General features: G+C 44.4%; 1 protein-coding gene across 1 annotated transcript in view; it reads right to left on the reverse strand.

The window, feature by feature from the left end:
* Positions 1-102: 102 nt before the first annotated feature.
* The window catches only part of ZDHHC5 (zinc finger DHHC-type palmitoyltransferase 5), a gene marked incomplete at its 3' end in the record, with an annotated part of 65291 nt that continues 48914 nt past the window's right edge, over positions 103-16479 (reverse strand). The window contains 4 exon segments of the mRNA XM_056531057.1: positions 103-194; positions 288-390; positions 2959-3131; positions 13734-13891. Coding sequence (XP_056387032.1) covers positions 103-194; positions 288-390; positions 2959-3131; positions 13734-13891 — 526 coding nt within the window.

The following is a 16479-nucleotide window of genomic DNA, read 5'->3' on the forward strand; positions in this document are numbered from 1 at the left end:
TTAGGTGTAAGGAGGAAAAAACGAAAGTGCAAAAATGTAAAACCCCATTGATGCTCCTTTACTATGGATTTGGCATCACCTGGTGACCGGCTACAGACCTACCTGGGAGGTGGAGAACTACATAGTACGTGGCTCACGTTTCGACAACATCCATTGCTAAAAGGATTGACTCCTCCTCGGAACTTCCCAGTGACCTGTAAAATAACAAAAAAATATTGGAAAAAAATGTAAGATCAGCGAATGGGAACAGCGGGCGCAAAATACAGAACACATGAGAAGAGCCTAACCTGCTCATTGGTGGTGCGACCGCGGGAAACCAGGACAATATGGAACCCTGTGAGACCAGCAACGGGGAAGAAAAACAGGCCCGCAACGCACATGACTGAAATACTGAGAGAGAGTTAAGAAAAGATGATCGCAACCCTCGGAGGGACTAGAGGAATAGAGCAGGGACATAAAGCATTAAAGGGATAGAGCAGGGACATAAAGCATTAAAGGGATAGAGCAGGGACATAAAGCATTAAAGGGATAGAGCAGGGACATAAAGCATTAAAGGGATAGAGCAGGGACATAAAGCATTAAAGGGATAGAGCAGGGACATAAAGCATTAAAGGGATAGAGCAGGGACATTAAGAATTAAAGGGATAGAGCAGGGACATAAAGCATTAAAGGGATAGAGCAGGGACATTAATAATTAAATGGATAGAGCAGGGACATAAAGCATTAAAGGGATAGAGCAGGGACATAAAGCATTAAAGGGATAGAGCAGGGACATAAAGCATTAAAGGGATAGAGCAGGGACATAAAGCATTAAAGGGATAGAGCAGGGACATAAAGCATTAAAGGGATAGAGCAGGGACATTAAGAATTAAAGGGATAGAGCAGGGACATAAAGCATTAAAGGGATAGAGCAGGGACATTAATAATTAAATGGATAGAGCAAGGACATAAAGCATTAAAGGGATAGAGCAGGGACATAAAGCATTAAAGGGATAGAGCAGAGACATAAAGCATTAAAGGGATAGAGCAGGGACATAAAGCATTAAAGGGATAGAGCAGGGACATAAAGCATTAAAGGGATAGAGCAGGGACATTAAGAATTAAATGGATAGAGCAAGGACATAAAGCATTAAAGGGATAGAGCAGGGACATAAAGCATTAAAGGGACAGAGCAGGGACATTAATAATTAAAGGGATAGAGCAGGGACATAAAGCATTAAAGGGATAGAGTAGGGACATAAAGCATTAAAGGGACAGAGCAGGGACATTAATAATTAAAGGGATAGAGCAGGGACATAAAGCATTAAAGGGATAGAGCAGGGACATAAAGCATTAAAGGAACAGAGCAGGGACATTAAGAATTAAAGGGATAGAGCAGGGACATAAAGCATTAAAGGGATAGAGCAGGGACATTAAGAATTAAAGGGATAGAGCAGGGACATTAAGAATTAAAGGGATAGAGCAGGGACAGTGGGGATTGGATAAATAGAGCAGGGACAGTAGGGACTGAAGGAAAAGAGCAGGAACTAGAGGACTAGAGCAGGGACAGTAGGGACTGGAGGGATGCACCAGTGACAGTAGGGATTAGAGGAATAGAGTAGGAAAAATAGGGAACAGTGGAAAAGAGCAGGGACAGTAGGGATTGAAGGAATAGAGCAGGTTAATTTGGGAATAGATGAAAAAAGCAGGGACAGTAGAGACTGGAGGAATAGAGCAGGGACAGTAGAGACAGGTGGAATAGAGCAGGGACAGTAGAGACAGGAGGAATAGAGCAGGGACAGTAGAGACAGGAGGAATAGAGCAGGGACAGTAGAGACAGGAGGAATAGAGCAGGGACAGTAGAGATTAAAGAAATAGAGTAGGGATGAATAGAGCAGGGATAGGGACTGAAGGAATATAGCAGGGACAGTAGGGATTGGAAAAATAGAGCAGGGACAGTAGGGACTGAAGGAATAGAGCAGGGACAGTAGGGACTGGATAAATAGAGCAGGGAAAGTAGGGATTGGATAAATAGAGCAGGGACAGTAGGGGCTGGAGAATTACAGCAGGGACAGTAGGGATTGGATAAATAGAGCAGGGACAGTAGGGACTGGATAAATAGAGCAGGGACAGTAGGGACTGGATAAATAGAGCAGGGACAGTAGGGACTGGATAAATAGAGCAGGGACAGTAGGGACTGAAGGAATAGAGCAGGGACAGTAGGGACTGGATAAATAGAGCAGGGACAGTAGGGACTGGATAAATAGAGCAGGGACAGTAGGGATTGGATAAATAGAGCAAGGACAGTAGGGGCTGGAGAATTACAGCAGGGACAGTAGGGATTGGATAAATAGAGCAGGGACAGTAGGGACTGGATAAATAGAGCAGGGACAGTAGGGGCTGGAGAATTACAGCAGGGACAGTAGGGACTGGACGAATAGAGCAGGGACAGTAGGGACTGGATAAATAGAGCAGGGACAGTAGGGATTGGATAAATAGAGCAGGGACAGTAGGGACTGGATAAATAGAGCAGGGGCAGTAGGGACTGGATAAATAGAGCAGGGGCAGTAGGGACTGGATAAATAGAGCAGGGGCAGTAGGGACTGGATAAATAGAGCAGGGGCAGTAGGGACTGGATTAATAGAGCAGGGACAGTAGGGACTGGATAAATAGAGCAGGGACAGTAGGGACTGGATAAATAGAGCAGGGACAGTAGGGATTGGATAAATAGAGCAGGGACAGTAGGGACTGGATAAATAGAGCAGGGACAGTAGGGACTGGATAAATAGAGCAGGGACAGTAGGGACTGGATAAATAGAGCAGGGACAGTAGGGACTGGATAAATAGAGCAGGGACAGTAGGGACTGGATAAATAGAGCAGGGACAGTAGGGATTAGACGTCTGGGAGCCGCAGAGGACCCCACAGGAACCTGTGTAATATCAGTTATCAGGGCGCCCCCTGCAGGCACAGAAGGATACGTGATGACCGCCGGGATGTCTCGGAGCTGGTCGGGATGTCCTAACGTGTAAAAAAGGCCACAAATAAAGACGCTCATAATGTGCAACGTCAGGGACACCAGAAAGAGGAAGAAGTAGCGGTAATTCCTGCGTCCGATGCAATTGTTTACCCAGGGACAATGGTGATCGAACTCCTGAAATAAGAAGAGACAATACACAGATATATGAGGATACAGTAAGTGTATATATGTATATGTGAGAATACAGGGTGTATACAGATATATGAGAAGAGAGAATACACAGATATATGAGGATACAGTGTATATATATGTGAGAATACAGGGTATATACAGATATATGAGGATACAGTGTATATATATGTGAGAATACAGGGTATATACAGATATATGAGGATACAGTGTATATATGTATATGTGAGAATACAGGGTATATACAGATATATGAGAAGAGAGAATACACAGATATATGAGGATACAGTGTATATATATGTGAGAATACAGGGTATATACAGATATATGATGATACAGTGTATATATATGTGAGAATACAGGGTATATACAGATATATGAGGATACAGTGTATATATATATATATATATATATATGTGAGAATACAGGGTATATACAGATATATGAGAAGAGAGAATACACAGATATATGAGGATACAATGTATATATATATATATATATATATATATATATATATGTGAGAATACAGGGTGTATACAGATATATGAGAAGAGAGAATACACAGATATATGAGGATACAGTGTATATATATGTGAGAATACAGGGTATATACAGATATATGAGGATACAGTGTATATATGTATATGTGAGAATACAGGGTGTATACAGATATATGAGAAGAGAGAATACAGAGATATATGAGGATACAGTAAGTGTATATATATGTATATGTGAGAATACAGGGTGTATACAGAAATATGAGAAGAGAGAATACACAGATATATGAGGATACAGTAAGTGTATATATGTATATGTGAGAATACAGGGTGTATACAGATATATGAGAAGAGAGAATACACAGATATATGAGGATACAGTGTATATATATGTGAGAATACAGGGTGTATACAGATATATGAGAAGAGAGAATACACAGATATATGAGGATACAGTAAGTGTATATATGTATATGTGAGAATACAGGGTGTATACAGATATATGAGAAGAGAGAATACACAGATATATGAGGATACAGTGTATATATATGTGAGAATACAGGGTATATACAGATATATGAGGATACAGTGTATATATGTATATGTGAGAATACAGGGTGTATACAGATATATGAGAAGAGAGAATACACAGATATATGAGGATACAATAAGTGTATATATATGTATATGTGAGAATACAGGGTGTATACAGAAATATGAGAAGAGAGAATACACAGATATATGAGGATACAGTGTATATATATATATATATATATGTGAGAATACAGGGTATATACAGATATATGAGGATACAGTGTATATATGTATATGTGAGAATACAGGGTATATACAGATATATGAGAAGAGACAATACACAGATATATGAGGATACAGTAAGTGTATATATATGTATATGTGAGAATACAGGGTATATACAGATATATGAGAAGAGACAATACACAGATATATGAGGATACAGTAAGTGTATATATGTATATGTGAGAATACAGGGTATATACAGATATATGAGAAGAGAGAATACACAGATATATGAGGATACAGTGTATATATGTATATGTGAGAATACAGGGTGTATACAGATATATGAGAAGAGAGAATACACAGATATATGAGGATACAGTGTATATATATGTGAGAATACAGGGTATATACAGATATATGAGGATACAGTGTATATATATGTGAGAATACAGGGTATATACAGATATATGAGGATACAGTGTATATATATATGTGAGAATACAGGGTATATACAGATATATGAGAAGAGAGAATACACAGATATATGAGGATACAGTAAGTGTATATATATGTATATGTGAGAATACAGGGTATATACAGATATATGAGGATACAATGTATATATATATATATATATATATATATATATATATATGTGAGAATACAGGGTATATACAGATATATGAGAAGAGAGAATACACAGATATATGAGGATACAGTAAGTGTATATATATGTATATGTGAGAATACAGGGTATATACAGATATATGAGAAGAGAGAATACACAGATATATGAGGATACAGTGTATATATATATATATATATATATATATATATATATATATATATATATGTGAGAATACAGGGTATATACAGATATATGAGGATACAGTGTATATATATATATATATGTGAGAATACAGGGTGTATACAGATATATGAGAAGAGAGAATACAGAGATATATGAGGATACAGTGTATATATATATATATATATATATATATATATATATATATATATATATGTGAGAATACAGGGTATATACAGATATATGAGAAGAGAGAATACACAGATATATGAGGATACAGTGTATATATGTATATGTGAGAATACAGGGTATATACAGATATATGAGGATACAGTGTATATATATATATATATGTGAGAATACAGGGTATTTACAGATATATGAGGATACAGTGTATATATATATATATATATATATATATATATGTGAGAATACAGGGTGTATACAGATATATGAGAAGAGAGAATACACAGATATATGAGGATACAGTAAGTGTATATATATGTATATGTGAGAATACAGGGTATATACAGATATATGAGAAGAGAGAATACACAGATATATGAGGATACAGTAAGTGTATATATATATATGTATATGTGAGAATACAGGGTGTATACAGATATATGAGAAGAGAGAATACACAGATATATGAGGATACAGTAAGTGTATATATATATGTATATGTGAGAATACAGGGTATATACAGATATATGAGGATACAGTGTGTATATATATATATATATATATATATATATATATGTGAGAATACAGGGTGTATACAGATATATGAGAAGAGAGAATACACAGATATATGAGGATACAGTAAGTGTATATATATATATGTATATGTGAGAATACAGGGTGTATACAGATATATGAGAAGAGAGAATACACAGATATATGAGGATACAGTAAGTGTATATATATATGTATATGTGAGAATACAGGGTATATACAGATATATGAGAAGAGAGAATATACAGATATATGAGGATACAGTGTATATATATATGTGAGAATACAGGGTATATACAGATATATGAGAAGAGAGAATACACAGATATATGAGGATACAGTGTATATATATGTATATGTGAGAATACAGGGTATATACAGATATATGAGAAGAGAGAATACAGAGATATATGAGGATACAGTGTATATATATATGTGAGAATACAGGGTATATACAGATATATGAGAGGAGAGAATACACAGATATATGAGGATACAGTAAGTGTATATATATGTATATGTGAGAATACAGGGTATATACAGATATATGAGGATACAGTATATATATATGTATATGTGAGAATACAGGGTATATACAGATATATGAGAAGAGACAATACAGAGATATATGAGGATACAGTGTATATATATATGTGAGAATACAGGGTATATACAGATATATGAGAGGAGAGAATACACAGATATATGAGGATACAGTGTATATATATATATATGTGAGAATACAGGGTATATACAGATATATGAGGATACAATGTATATATATATATATATATATATATATATATATATATATGTGAGAATACAGGGTATATACAGATATATGAGAAGAGAGAATACACAGATATATGAGGATACAGTGTATATATATATGTGAGAATACAGGGTATATACAGATATATGAGGATACAGTGTATATATATATATGTGAGAATACAGGGTGTATACAGATATATGAGAAGAGAGAATACACAGATATATGAGGATACAGTGTATATATATATATATATGTGAGAATACAGGGTGTATACAGATATATGAGGATACAGTGTATATATATATATATATATATATATGTGAGAATACAGGGTATATACAGATATATGAGGATACAGTGTATATATATATATATATATATATATATATGTGAGAATACAGGGTGTATACAGATATATGAGGATACAGTGTATATATATATATGTGAGAATACAGGGTATATACAGATATATGAGGATACAGTGTATATATATATATATATATATATATATATATATATGAGAATACAGGGTATATACAGATATATGAGGATACAGGGGGAGATTTATCAATACTGTCCAGAGGAAAAGTTGCCCAGTTGCCCATAGCAACCAATCAGATCGCTACTTTCATTTTTAACAAGGCCTATGCAAAATGAAAGAAGGGATCTGATTGGTTGCTATGGGCAACTGGGCAACTTTTCCTCTGGACGGGTTTTGATAAATCTCCCCCACAGTGTGTGTATATATATTATATATATATGTGAGAATACAGGGTATATACAGATATATATGACAATACATTGTGTGTACGGATATATACACATTACCCCCCTTTGTAGTGCCCATCACACTGCCTGTCAGTACCCACCTATTAGTGCCCATTACCCTGACTGTCAGTACCCACCTATTAGTGCCCATCACACTGCCTGTCAGTACCCACCTATTAGTACCCATCACACTGCCTGTCAGTACCCACCTATTAGTGCCCATCACACTGCCTGTCAGTACCCACCTATTAGTGCCCATCACACTGCCTGTCAGTACCCACCTATTAGTGCCCATCACACTGCCTGTCAGTACCCACCTATTAGTGCCCATCACACTGCCTGTCAGTACCCACCTATTAGTGCCCATTACCCTGCCTGTCAGTACCCACCTATTAGTGCCCATCACACTGCCTGTCAGTACCCACCTATTAGTGCCCATCACACTGCCTGTCAGTACCCACCTATTAGTGCCCATCACACTGCCTGTCAGTACCCACCTATTAGTACCCATCACACTGCCTGTCAGTACCCACCTATTAGTGCCCATCACACTGCCTGTCAGTACCCACCTATTAGTGCCCATCACACTGCCTGTCAGAACCCACCTATTAGTGCCCATCACACTGCCTGTCAGTACCCACCTATTAGTGCCCATTACCCTGCCTGTCAGTACCCACCTATTAGTGCCCATCACACTGCCTGTCAGTACCCACCTATTAGTGCCCATCACACTGCCTGTCAGTACCCACCTATTAGTGCCCATCACACTGCCTGTCAGTACCCACCTATTAGTGCCCATCACACTGCCTGTCAGTACCCACCTATTAGTGCCCATCACACTGCCTGTCAGTACCCACCTATTAGTACCCATCACACTGCCTGTCAGTACCCACCTATTAGTGCCCATCACACTGCCTGTCAGTACCCACCTATTAGTGCCCATCACACTGCCTGTCAGAACCCACCTATTAGTGCCCATCACACTGCCTGTCAGTACCCACCTATTAGTGCCCATCACACTGCCTGTCAGTACCCACCTATTAGTGCCCATCACACTGCCTGTCAGAACCCACCTATTAGTGCCCATCACACTGCCTGTCAGTACCCACCTATTAGTGCCCATCACACTGCCTGTCAGTACCCACCTATTAGTGCCCATCACACTGCCTGTCAGAACCCACCTATTAGTGCCCATCACACTGCCTGTCAGTACCCACCTATTAGTGCCCATCACACTGCCTGTCAGTACCCACCTATTAGTGCCCATCACACTGCCTGTCAGAACCCACCTATTAGTGCCCATCACACTGCCTGTCAGTACCCACCTATTAGTGCCCATCACACTGCCTGTCAGTACCCACCTATTAGTGCCCATCACACTGCCTGTCAGTACCCACCTATTAGTGCCCATCACACTGCCTGTCAGTACCCACCTATTAGTACCCATCACACTGCCTGTCAGTACCCACCTATTAGTGCCCATCACACTGCCTGTCAGTACCCACCTAATAGTGCCCATCACACTGCCTGTCAGTACCCACCTATTAGTGCCCATCACACTGCCTGTCAGTACCCACCTATTAGTGCCCATCACACTGCCTGTCAGTACCCACCTATTAGTGCCCATCACACTGCCTGTCAGTACCCACCTATTAGTGCCCATCACACTGCCTGTCAGTACCCACCTATTAGTGCCCATCACACTGCCTGTCAGTATCCACCTATTAGTGCCCATCAAACTGCCTGTCAGTACCCACCTATTAGTGCCCATCACACTGCCTGTCAGAACCCACCTATTAGTGCCCATCACACTGCCTGTCAGTACTCCACCTATTAGTGCCCATCACACTGCCTGTCAGTACCCACCTATTAGTGCCCATCACACTGCCTGTCAGTACCCACCTATTAGTGCCCATCACACTGCCTGTCAGTACCCACCTATTAGTACCCATCACACTGCCTGTCAGTACCCACCTATTAGTGCCCATCACACTGCCTGTCAGTATCCATCTATTAGTGCCCATCACACTGCCTGTCAGTACCCACCTATTAGTGCCCATCACACTGCCTGTCAGTACCCACCTATTAGTGTCCATCACACTGCCTGTCAGTACCCACCTATTAGTGCCCATCACACTGCCTGTCAGTACCCACCTATTAGTGCCCATCACACTGCCTGTCAGTACCCACCTATTAGTGCCCATCACACTGCCTGTCAGTACCCACCTATTAGTGCCCATCACACTGCCTGTCAGTACCCACCTATTAGTGCCCATCACACTGCCTGTCAGTACCCACCTATTAGTGCCCATCACACTGCCTGTCAGTACCCACCTATTAGTGTCCATCACACTGCCTGTCAGTACCCACCTATTAGTGCCCATCACACTGCCTGTCAGTATCCACCTATTAGTGCCCATCAAACTGCCTGTCAGTACCCACCTATTAGTGCCCATCACACTGCCTGTCAGAACCCACCTATTAGTGCCCATCACACTGCCTGTCAGTACTCCACCTATTAGTGCCCATCACACTGCCTGTCAGTACCCACCTATTAGTGCCCATCACACTGCCTGTCAGTACCCACCTATTAGTGCCCATCACACTGCCTGTCAGTACCCACCTATTAGTACCCATCACACTGCCTGTCAGTACCCACCTATTAGTGCCCATCACACTGCCTGTCAGTATCCATCTATTAGTGCCCATCACACTGCCTGTCAGTACCCACCTATTAGTGCCCATCACACTGCCTGTCAGTACCCACCTATTAGTGTCCATCACACTGCCTGTCAGTACCCACCTATTAGTGCCCATCACACTGCCTGTCAGTACCCACCTATTAGTGCCCATCACACTGCCTGTCAGTACCCACCTATTAGTGCCCATCACACTGCCTGTCAGTACCCACCTATTAGTGCCCATCACACTGCCTGTCAGTACCCACCTATTAGTGCCCATCACACTGCCTGTCAGTACCCACCTATTAGTGCCCATCACACTGCCTGTCAGTACCCACCTATTAGTGTCCATCACACTGCCTGTCAGTACCCACCTATTAGTGCCCATCACACTGCCTGTCAGTACCCACCTATTAGTGCCCATCACACTGCCTGTCAGTACCCACCTATTAGTGCCCATCACACTGCCTGTCAGTACCCACCTATTAGTGCCCATCACACTGCCTGTCAGTATCCACCTATTAGTGCCCATTACCCTGCCTGTCAGTACCCACCTATTAGTGCCCATTACCCTGCCTGTCAGTACCCACCTATTAGTGCCCATCACCCTGCCTGTCAGTACCCACCTATTAGTGCCCATCACACTGCCTGTCAGTACCCACCTATTAGTGCCCATCACACTGCCTGTCAGTACCCACCTATTAGTGCCCATCACACTGCCTGTCAGTACCCACCTATTAGTGCCCATCACACTGCCTGTCAGTACCCACCTATTAGTACCCATCACACTGCCTGTCAGTACCCACCTATTAGTGCCCATCACATTGCCTGTCAGTACCCACCTATTAGTGCCCATCACACTGCCTGTCAGAACCCACCTATTAGTGCCCATCACACTGCCTGTCAGTACCCACCTATTAGTGCCCATCACACTGCCTGTCAGTACCCACCTATTAGTGCCCATCACACTGCCTGTCAGAACCCACCTATTAGTGCCCATCACACTGCCTGTCAGTACCCACCTATTAGTGCCCATCACACTGCCTGTCAGTACCCACCTATTAGTGCCCATCACACTGCCTGTCAGTACCCACCTATTAGTGCCCATCACACTGCCTGTCAGTACCCACCTATTAGTGCCCATCACACTGCCTGTCAGTACCCACCTATTAGTGCCCATCACACTGCCTGTCAGTACCCACCTATTAGTGCCCATCACACTGCCTGTCAGTACCCACCTATTAGTGCCCATTACCCTGCCTGACAGTACCCACCTATTAGTGCCCATCACACTGCCTGTCAGTACCCACCTATTAGTGCCCATCACACTGCCTGTCAGTACCCACCTATTAGTGCCCATCACACTGCCTGTCAGTACCCACCTATTAGTGCCCATCACACTGCCTGTCAGTACCCACCTATTAGTACCCATCACACTGCCTGTCAGTACCCACCTATTAGTGCCCATCACACTGCCTGTCAGTATCCATCTATTAGTGCCCATCACACTGCCTGTCAGTACCCACCTATTAGTGCCCATCACACTGCCTGTCAGTACCCACCTATTAGTGTCCATCACACTGCCTGTCAGTACCCACCTATTAGTGCCCATCACACTGCCTGTCAGTACCCACCTATTAGTGCCCATCACACTGCCTGTCAGTATCCACCTATTACTGCCCATCACACTGCCTGTCAGTACCCACCTATTAGTGCCCATCACACTGCCTGTCAGTACCCACCTATTAGTGCCCATCACACTGCCTGTCAGTACACACCTATTAGTGCCCATCACACTGCCTGTCAGTATCCACCTATTAGTGCCCATCACACTGCCTGTCAGTACCCACCTATTAGTGCCCATCACACTGCCTGTCAGTACCCACCTATTAGTGCCCATTACCCTGACTGTCAGTACCCACCTATTAGTGCCCATCACACTGCCTGTCAGTACCCACCTATTAGTGCCCATCACACTGCCTGTCAGTACCCACCTATTAGTGCCCATCACACTGCCTGTCAGTACCCACCTATTAGTGCCCATTACCCTGCCTGTCAGTACCCACCTATTAGTGCCCATCACACTGCCTGTCAGTACCCACCTATTAGTGCCCATCACACTGCCTGTCAGTACACACCTATTAGTGCCCATCACACTGCCTGTCAGTACCCACCTATTAGTGCCCATCACACTGCCTGTCAGTACCCACCTATTAGTGCCCATCACACTGCCTGTCAGTACACACCTATTAGTGCCCATCACACTGCCTGTCAGTACCCACCTATTAGTGCCCATCACACTGCCTGTCAGTACCCACCTATTAGTGCCCATCACACTGCCTGTCAGTACCCACCTATTAGTGCCCATCACACTGCCTGTCAGTACCCACCTATTAGTGCCCATCACACTGCCTGTCAGTACCCACCTATTAGTGCCCATCACACTGCCTGTCAGTACCCACCTATTAGTGCCCATCACACTGCCTGTCAGTACCCACCTATTAGTGCCCATCACACTGCCTGTCAGTACCCACCTATTAGTGCCCATCACACTGCCTGTCAGTACCCACCTATTAGTGCCCATCACACTGCCTGTCAGTACCCACCTATTAGTGCCCATTACCCTGACTGTCAGTACCCACCTATTAGTGCCCATCACACTGCCTGTCAGTACCCACCTATTAGTGCCCATCACACTGCCTGTCAGTACCCACCTATTAGTGCCCATCACACTGCCTGTCAGAACCCACCTATTAGTGTCCATCACACTGCCTGTCAGTACCCACCTATTAGTGCCCATTACCCTGCCTGTCAGTACCCACCTATTAGTGCCCATCGCACTGCCTGTCAGTACCCACCTATTAGTGCCCATCACACTGCCTGTCAGTACACACCTATTAGTGCCCATCACACTGCCTGTCAGTACCCACCTATTAGTGCCCATCACACTGCCTGTCAGTACCCACCTATTAGTGCCCATCACACTGCCTGTCAGTACCCACCTATTAGTGCCCATCACACTGCCTGTCAGTACCCACCTATTAGTGCCCAGCACACTGCCTGTCAGTACCCACCTATTAGTGCCCATCACACTGCCTGTCAGTACCCACCTATTAGTGCCCATCACACTGCCTGTCAGTACCCACCTATTAGTGCCCATCACACTGCCTGTCAGTACCCACCTATTAGTACCCATCACACTGCCTGTCAGTACCCACCTATTAGTACCCATCACACTGCCTGTCAGTACCCACCTATTAGTGCCCATCACACTGCCTGTCAGTACCCACCTATTAGTACCCATCACACTGCCTGTCAGTACCCACCTATTAGTACCCATCACACTGCCTGTCAGTACCCACCTATTAGTGCCCATCACACTGCCTGTCAGTACCCACCTATTAGTGCCCATCACACTGCCTGTCAGTACCCACCTATTAGTGCCCATCACACTGCCTGTCAGTACCCACCTATTAGTGCCCATCACACTGCCTATCAGGTGTACTGGAGAGGAGGATGACAGGTGGCAGCCGATGCCCCCGCGCGCACAGGACTCACCTCTACACAGTTGTCGCACACGCTGCAGTGTGAACAGCGCGGAGGTCTGTAGAAGCGGCAGGTGGAGCACCACTTCATGCGGACCTGGACGCCTCTCACCTCCACCGTCTTATATAAGGGCGCCCGGAAATCATCCTCCTTATCTTCATCCTCTTCCGCTGGAGAGAAGGAAGCAACAAATCCAACCATTAACCCCTTAAGAACCAAGCTACTTCTGTACGGATCAGTCATGTGATTTATACAGTATTGTGTAATATATAGGAATTCTTTCATATTAGGGCCAGAATCTTATTATTAGGGTGGAGACGAGTGTCGGGGGTCCCGTAGAACATTTACCGCTTTTTATTTTTTTAATTTTTTCAAGTTTATTTAAATAAAATTCCCTAATATCACATAATGTTCTCTCCTGTAATGGTGCTGCGGCCCCCTCTTTATGGGGATCAATGCGGACCCCACCATAGTCATACATCATCACATAATGTTCTTTCCTGTAGTGGTGCTGCGGCCCCCTCTTTATGGGGATCGGTGCGGACCCCACCATTGTCATACATCATCACATAATGTTCTCTCCTGTAGTGGTGCTGCGGCCCCCCTCTTTATGGGGATCGGTGCGGACCCCACCATAGTCATACATCATCACATAATGTTCTCTCCTGTAGTGGTGCTGCGGCCCCCCTCTTTATGGGGATTGGTGCGGACCCCACCATAGTCATACATCATCACATAATGTTCTCTACTGTAGTGGTGCTGCGGCCCCCTCTTTCTGGGGGATCGGTGCGGACCCCACCATTGTCATACATCATCACATAATTTTCTTTCCTGTAGTGGTGCTGCGGCCCCCTCTTTATGGGGATCGGTGCGGACCCCACCATAGTCATACATCATCACATAATGTTCTCTCCTGTAGTGGTGCTGCGGCACCCTCTTTTTGGGGATCGGTGCGGACCCCACCATAGTCATACATCATCACATAATGTTCTTTCCTGTAGTGGTGCTGCGGCCCCCTTTTTATGGGGATCGGTGCGGACCCCACCATAGTCATACATCATTACATAATGTTCTCTACTGTAGTGGTGCTGCGGCCCCCTCTTTCTGGGGGATCGGTGCGGACCCCACCATAGTCATACATCATCACATAATGTTCTTTCCTGTAGTGGTGCTGCGGCCCCCTCTTTATGGGGATCGGTGCGGACCCCACCATTGTCATACATCATCACATAATTTTCTTTCCTGTAGTGGTGCTGCGGCCCCCTCTTTATGGGGATCGGTGCGGACCCCACCATAGTCATACATCATCACATAATGTTCTCTCCTGTAGTGGTGCTGCGGCACCCTCTTTTTGGGGATCGGTGCGGACCCCACCATAGTCATACATCATCACATAATGTTCTTTCCTGTAGTGGTGCTGCGGCCCCCTTTTTATGGGGATCGGTGCGGACCCCACCATAGTCATACATCATCACATAATGTTCTTTCCTGTAGTGGTGCTGCGGCCCCCTCTTTATGGGGATCGGTGCGGACCCCACATTAGTCATACATCATCACATAATGTTCTTTCCTGTAGTGGTGCTGCGGCCCCCTCTTTATGGGGGGGTCCGCACCAATCCCCATAGTCATACATCATCACATAATGTTCTCTCCTGTAGTGGTGCTGCGGCCCCCTTTTTATGGGGATCGGTGTGGACCCCACCATAGTCATACATCATCACATAATGTTCTTTCCTGTAGTGGTGCTGCGGCCCCCTCTTTTTGGAGATCGGTGTGGACCCCACCATAGTCATACATCATCACATAATGTTCTTTCCTGTAGTGGTGCTGCGGCCCCCTCTTTATGGGGATCAGTGCGGACCCCACCATAGTCATACATCATCAAATAATGTTCTTTCCTGTAGTGGTGCTGCGGCCCCCTCTTTATGGGGATCGGTGCGGACCCCACCATAGTCATACATCATCACATAATGTTCTTTCCTGTAGTGGTGCTGCGGCCCCCTCTTTATGGGGATCGGTGCGGACCCCCCCATGTTCATACATCATCACATAATGTTCTTTCCTGTAGTGGTGCTGCGGCCCCCTCTTTTTGGAGATCGGTGTGGACCCCACCATAGTCATACATCATCACATAATGTTCTTTCCTGTAGTGGTGCTGCGGCCCCCTCTTTATGGGGATTGGTGCGGACCCCACCATAGTCATACATCATCACATAATGTTCTCTCCTGTAGTGGTGCTGCAGCCCCCTCTTTTTGGGGATCGGTGTGGACCCCACCATAGTCATACATCATCACATAATGTTCTCTCCTGTAGTGGTGCTGCGGCCCCCTCTATCTGGGGGATCGGTGCGGACCCCACCATAGTCATACATCATCACATAATGTTCTTTCCTGTAATGGTGCTGCGGCCCCCTCTTTATGGGGATTGGTGCGGACCCCACATTAGTCATACATCATCAAATAATGTTCTCTCCTGTAGTGGTGCTGCGGCCCCCTCTTTATGGGGATCGGTGCGGACCCCACCATAGTCATACATCATCACATAATGTTCTTTCCTGTAGTGGTGCTGCGGCCCCCTCTTTATGGGGATCGGTGCGGACCCCACCATAGTCATACATCATCACATAATGTTCTTTCCTGTAGTGGTGCTGCGGCCCCCTCTTTATGGGGATCGGTGCGGACCCCACCATAGTCATACATCATCACATAATGTTCTCTCCTGTAGTGGTGCTGCGGCCCCCTCTTTATGGGGATCGGT

This window comes from Hyla sarda, chromosome 7 (assembly GCF_029499605.1).
Source record: "Hyla sarda isolate aHylSar1 chromosome 7, aHylSar1.hap1, whole genome shotgun sequence".
NCBI classification, from domain to species: domain Eukaryota; kingdom Metazoa; phylum Chordata; class Amphibia; order Anura; family Hylidae; genus Hyla; species Hyla sarda.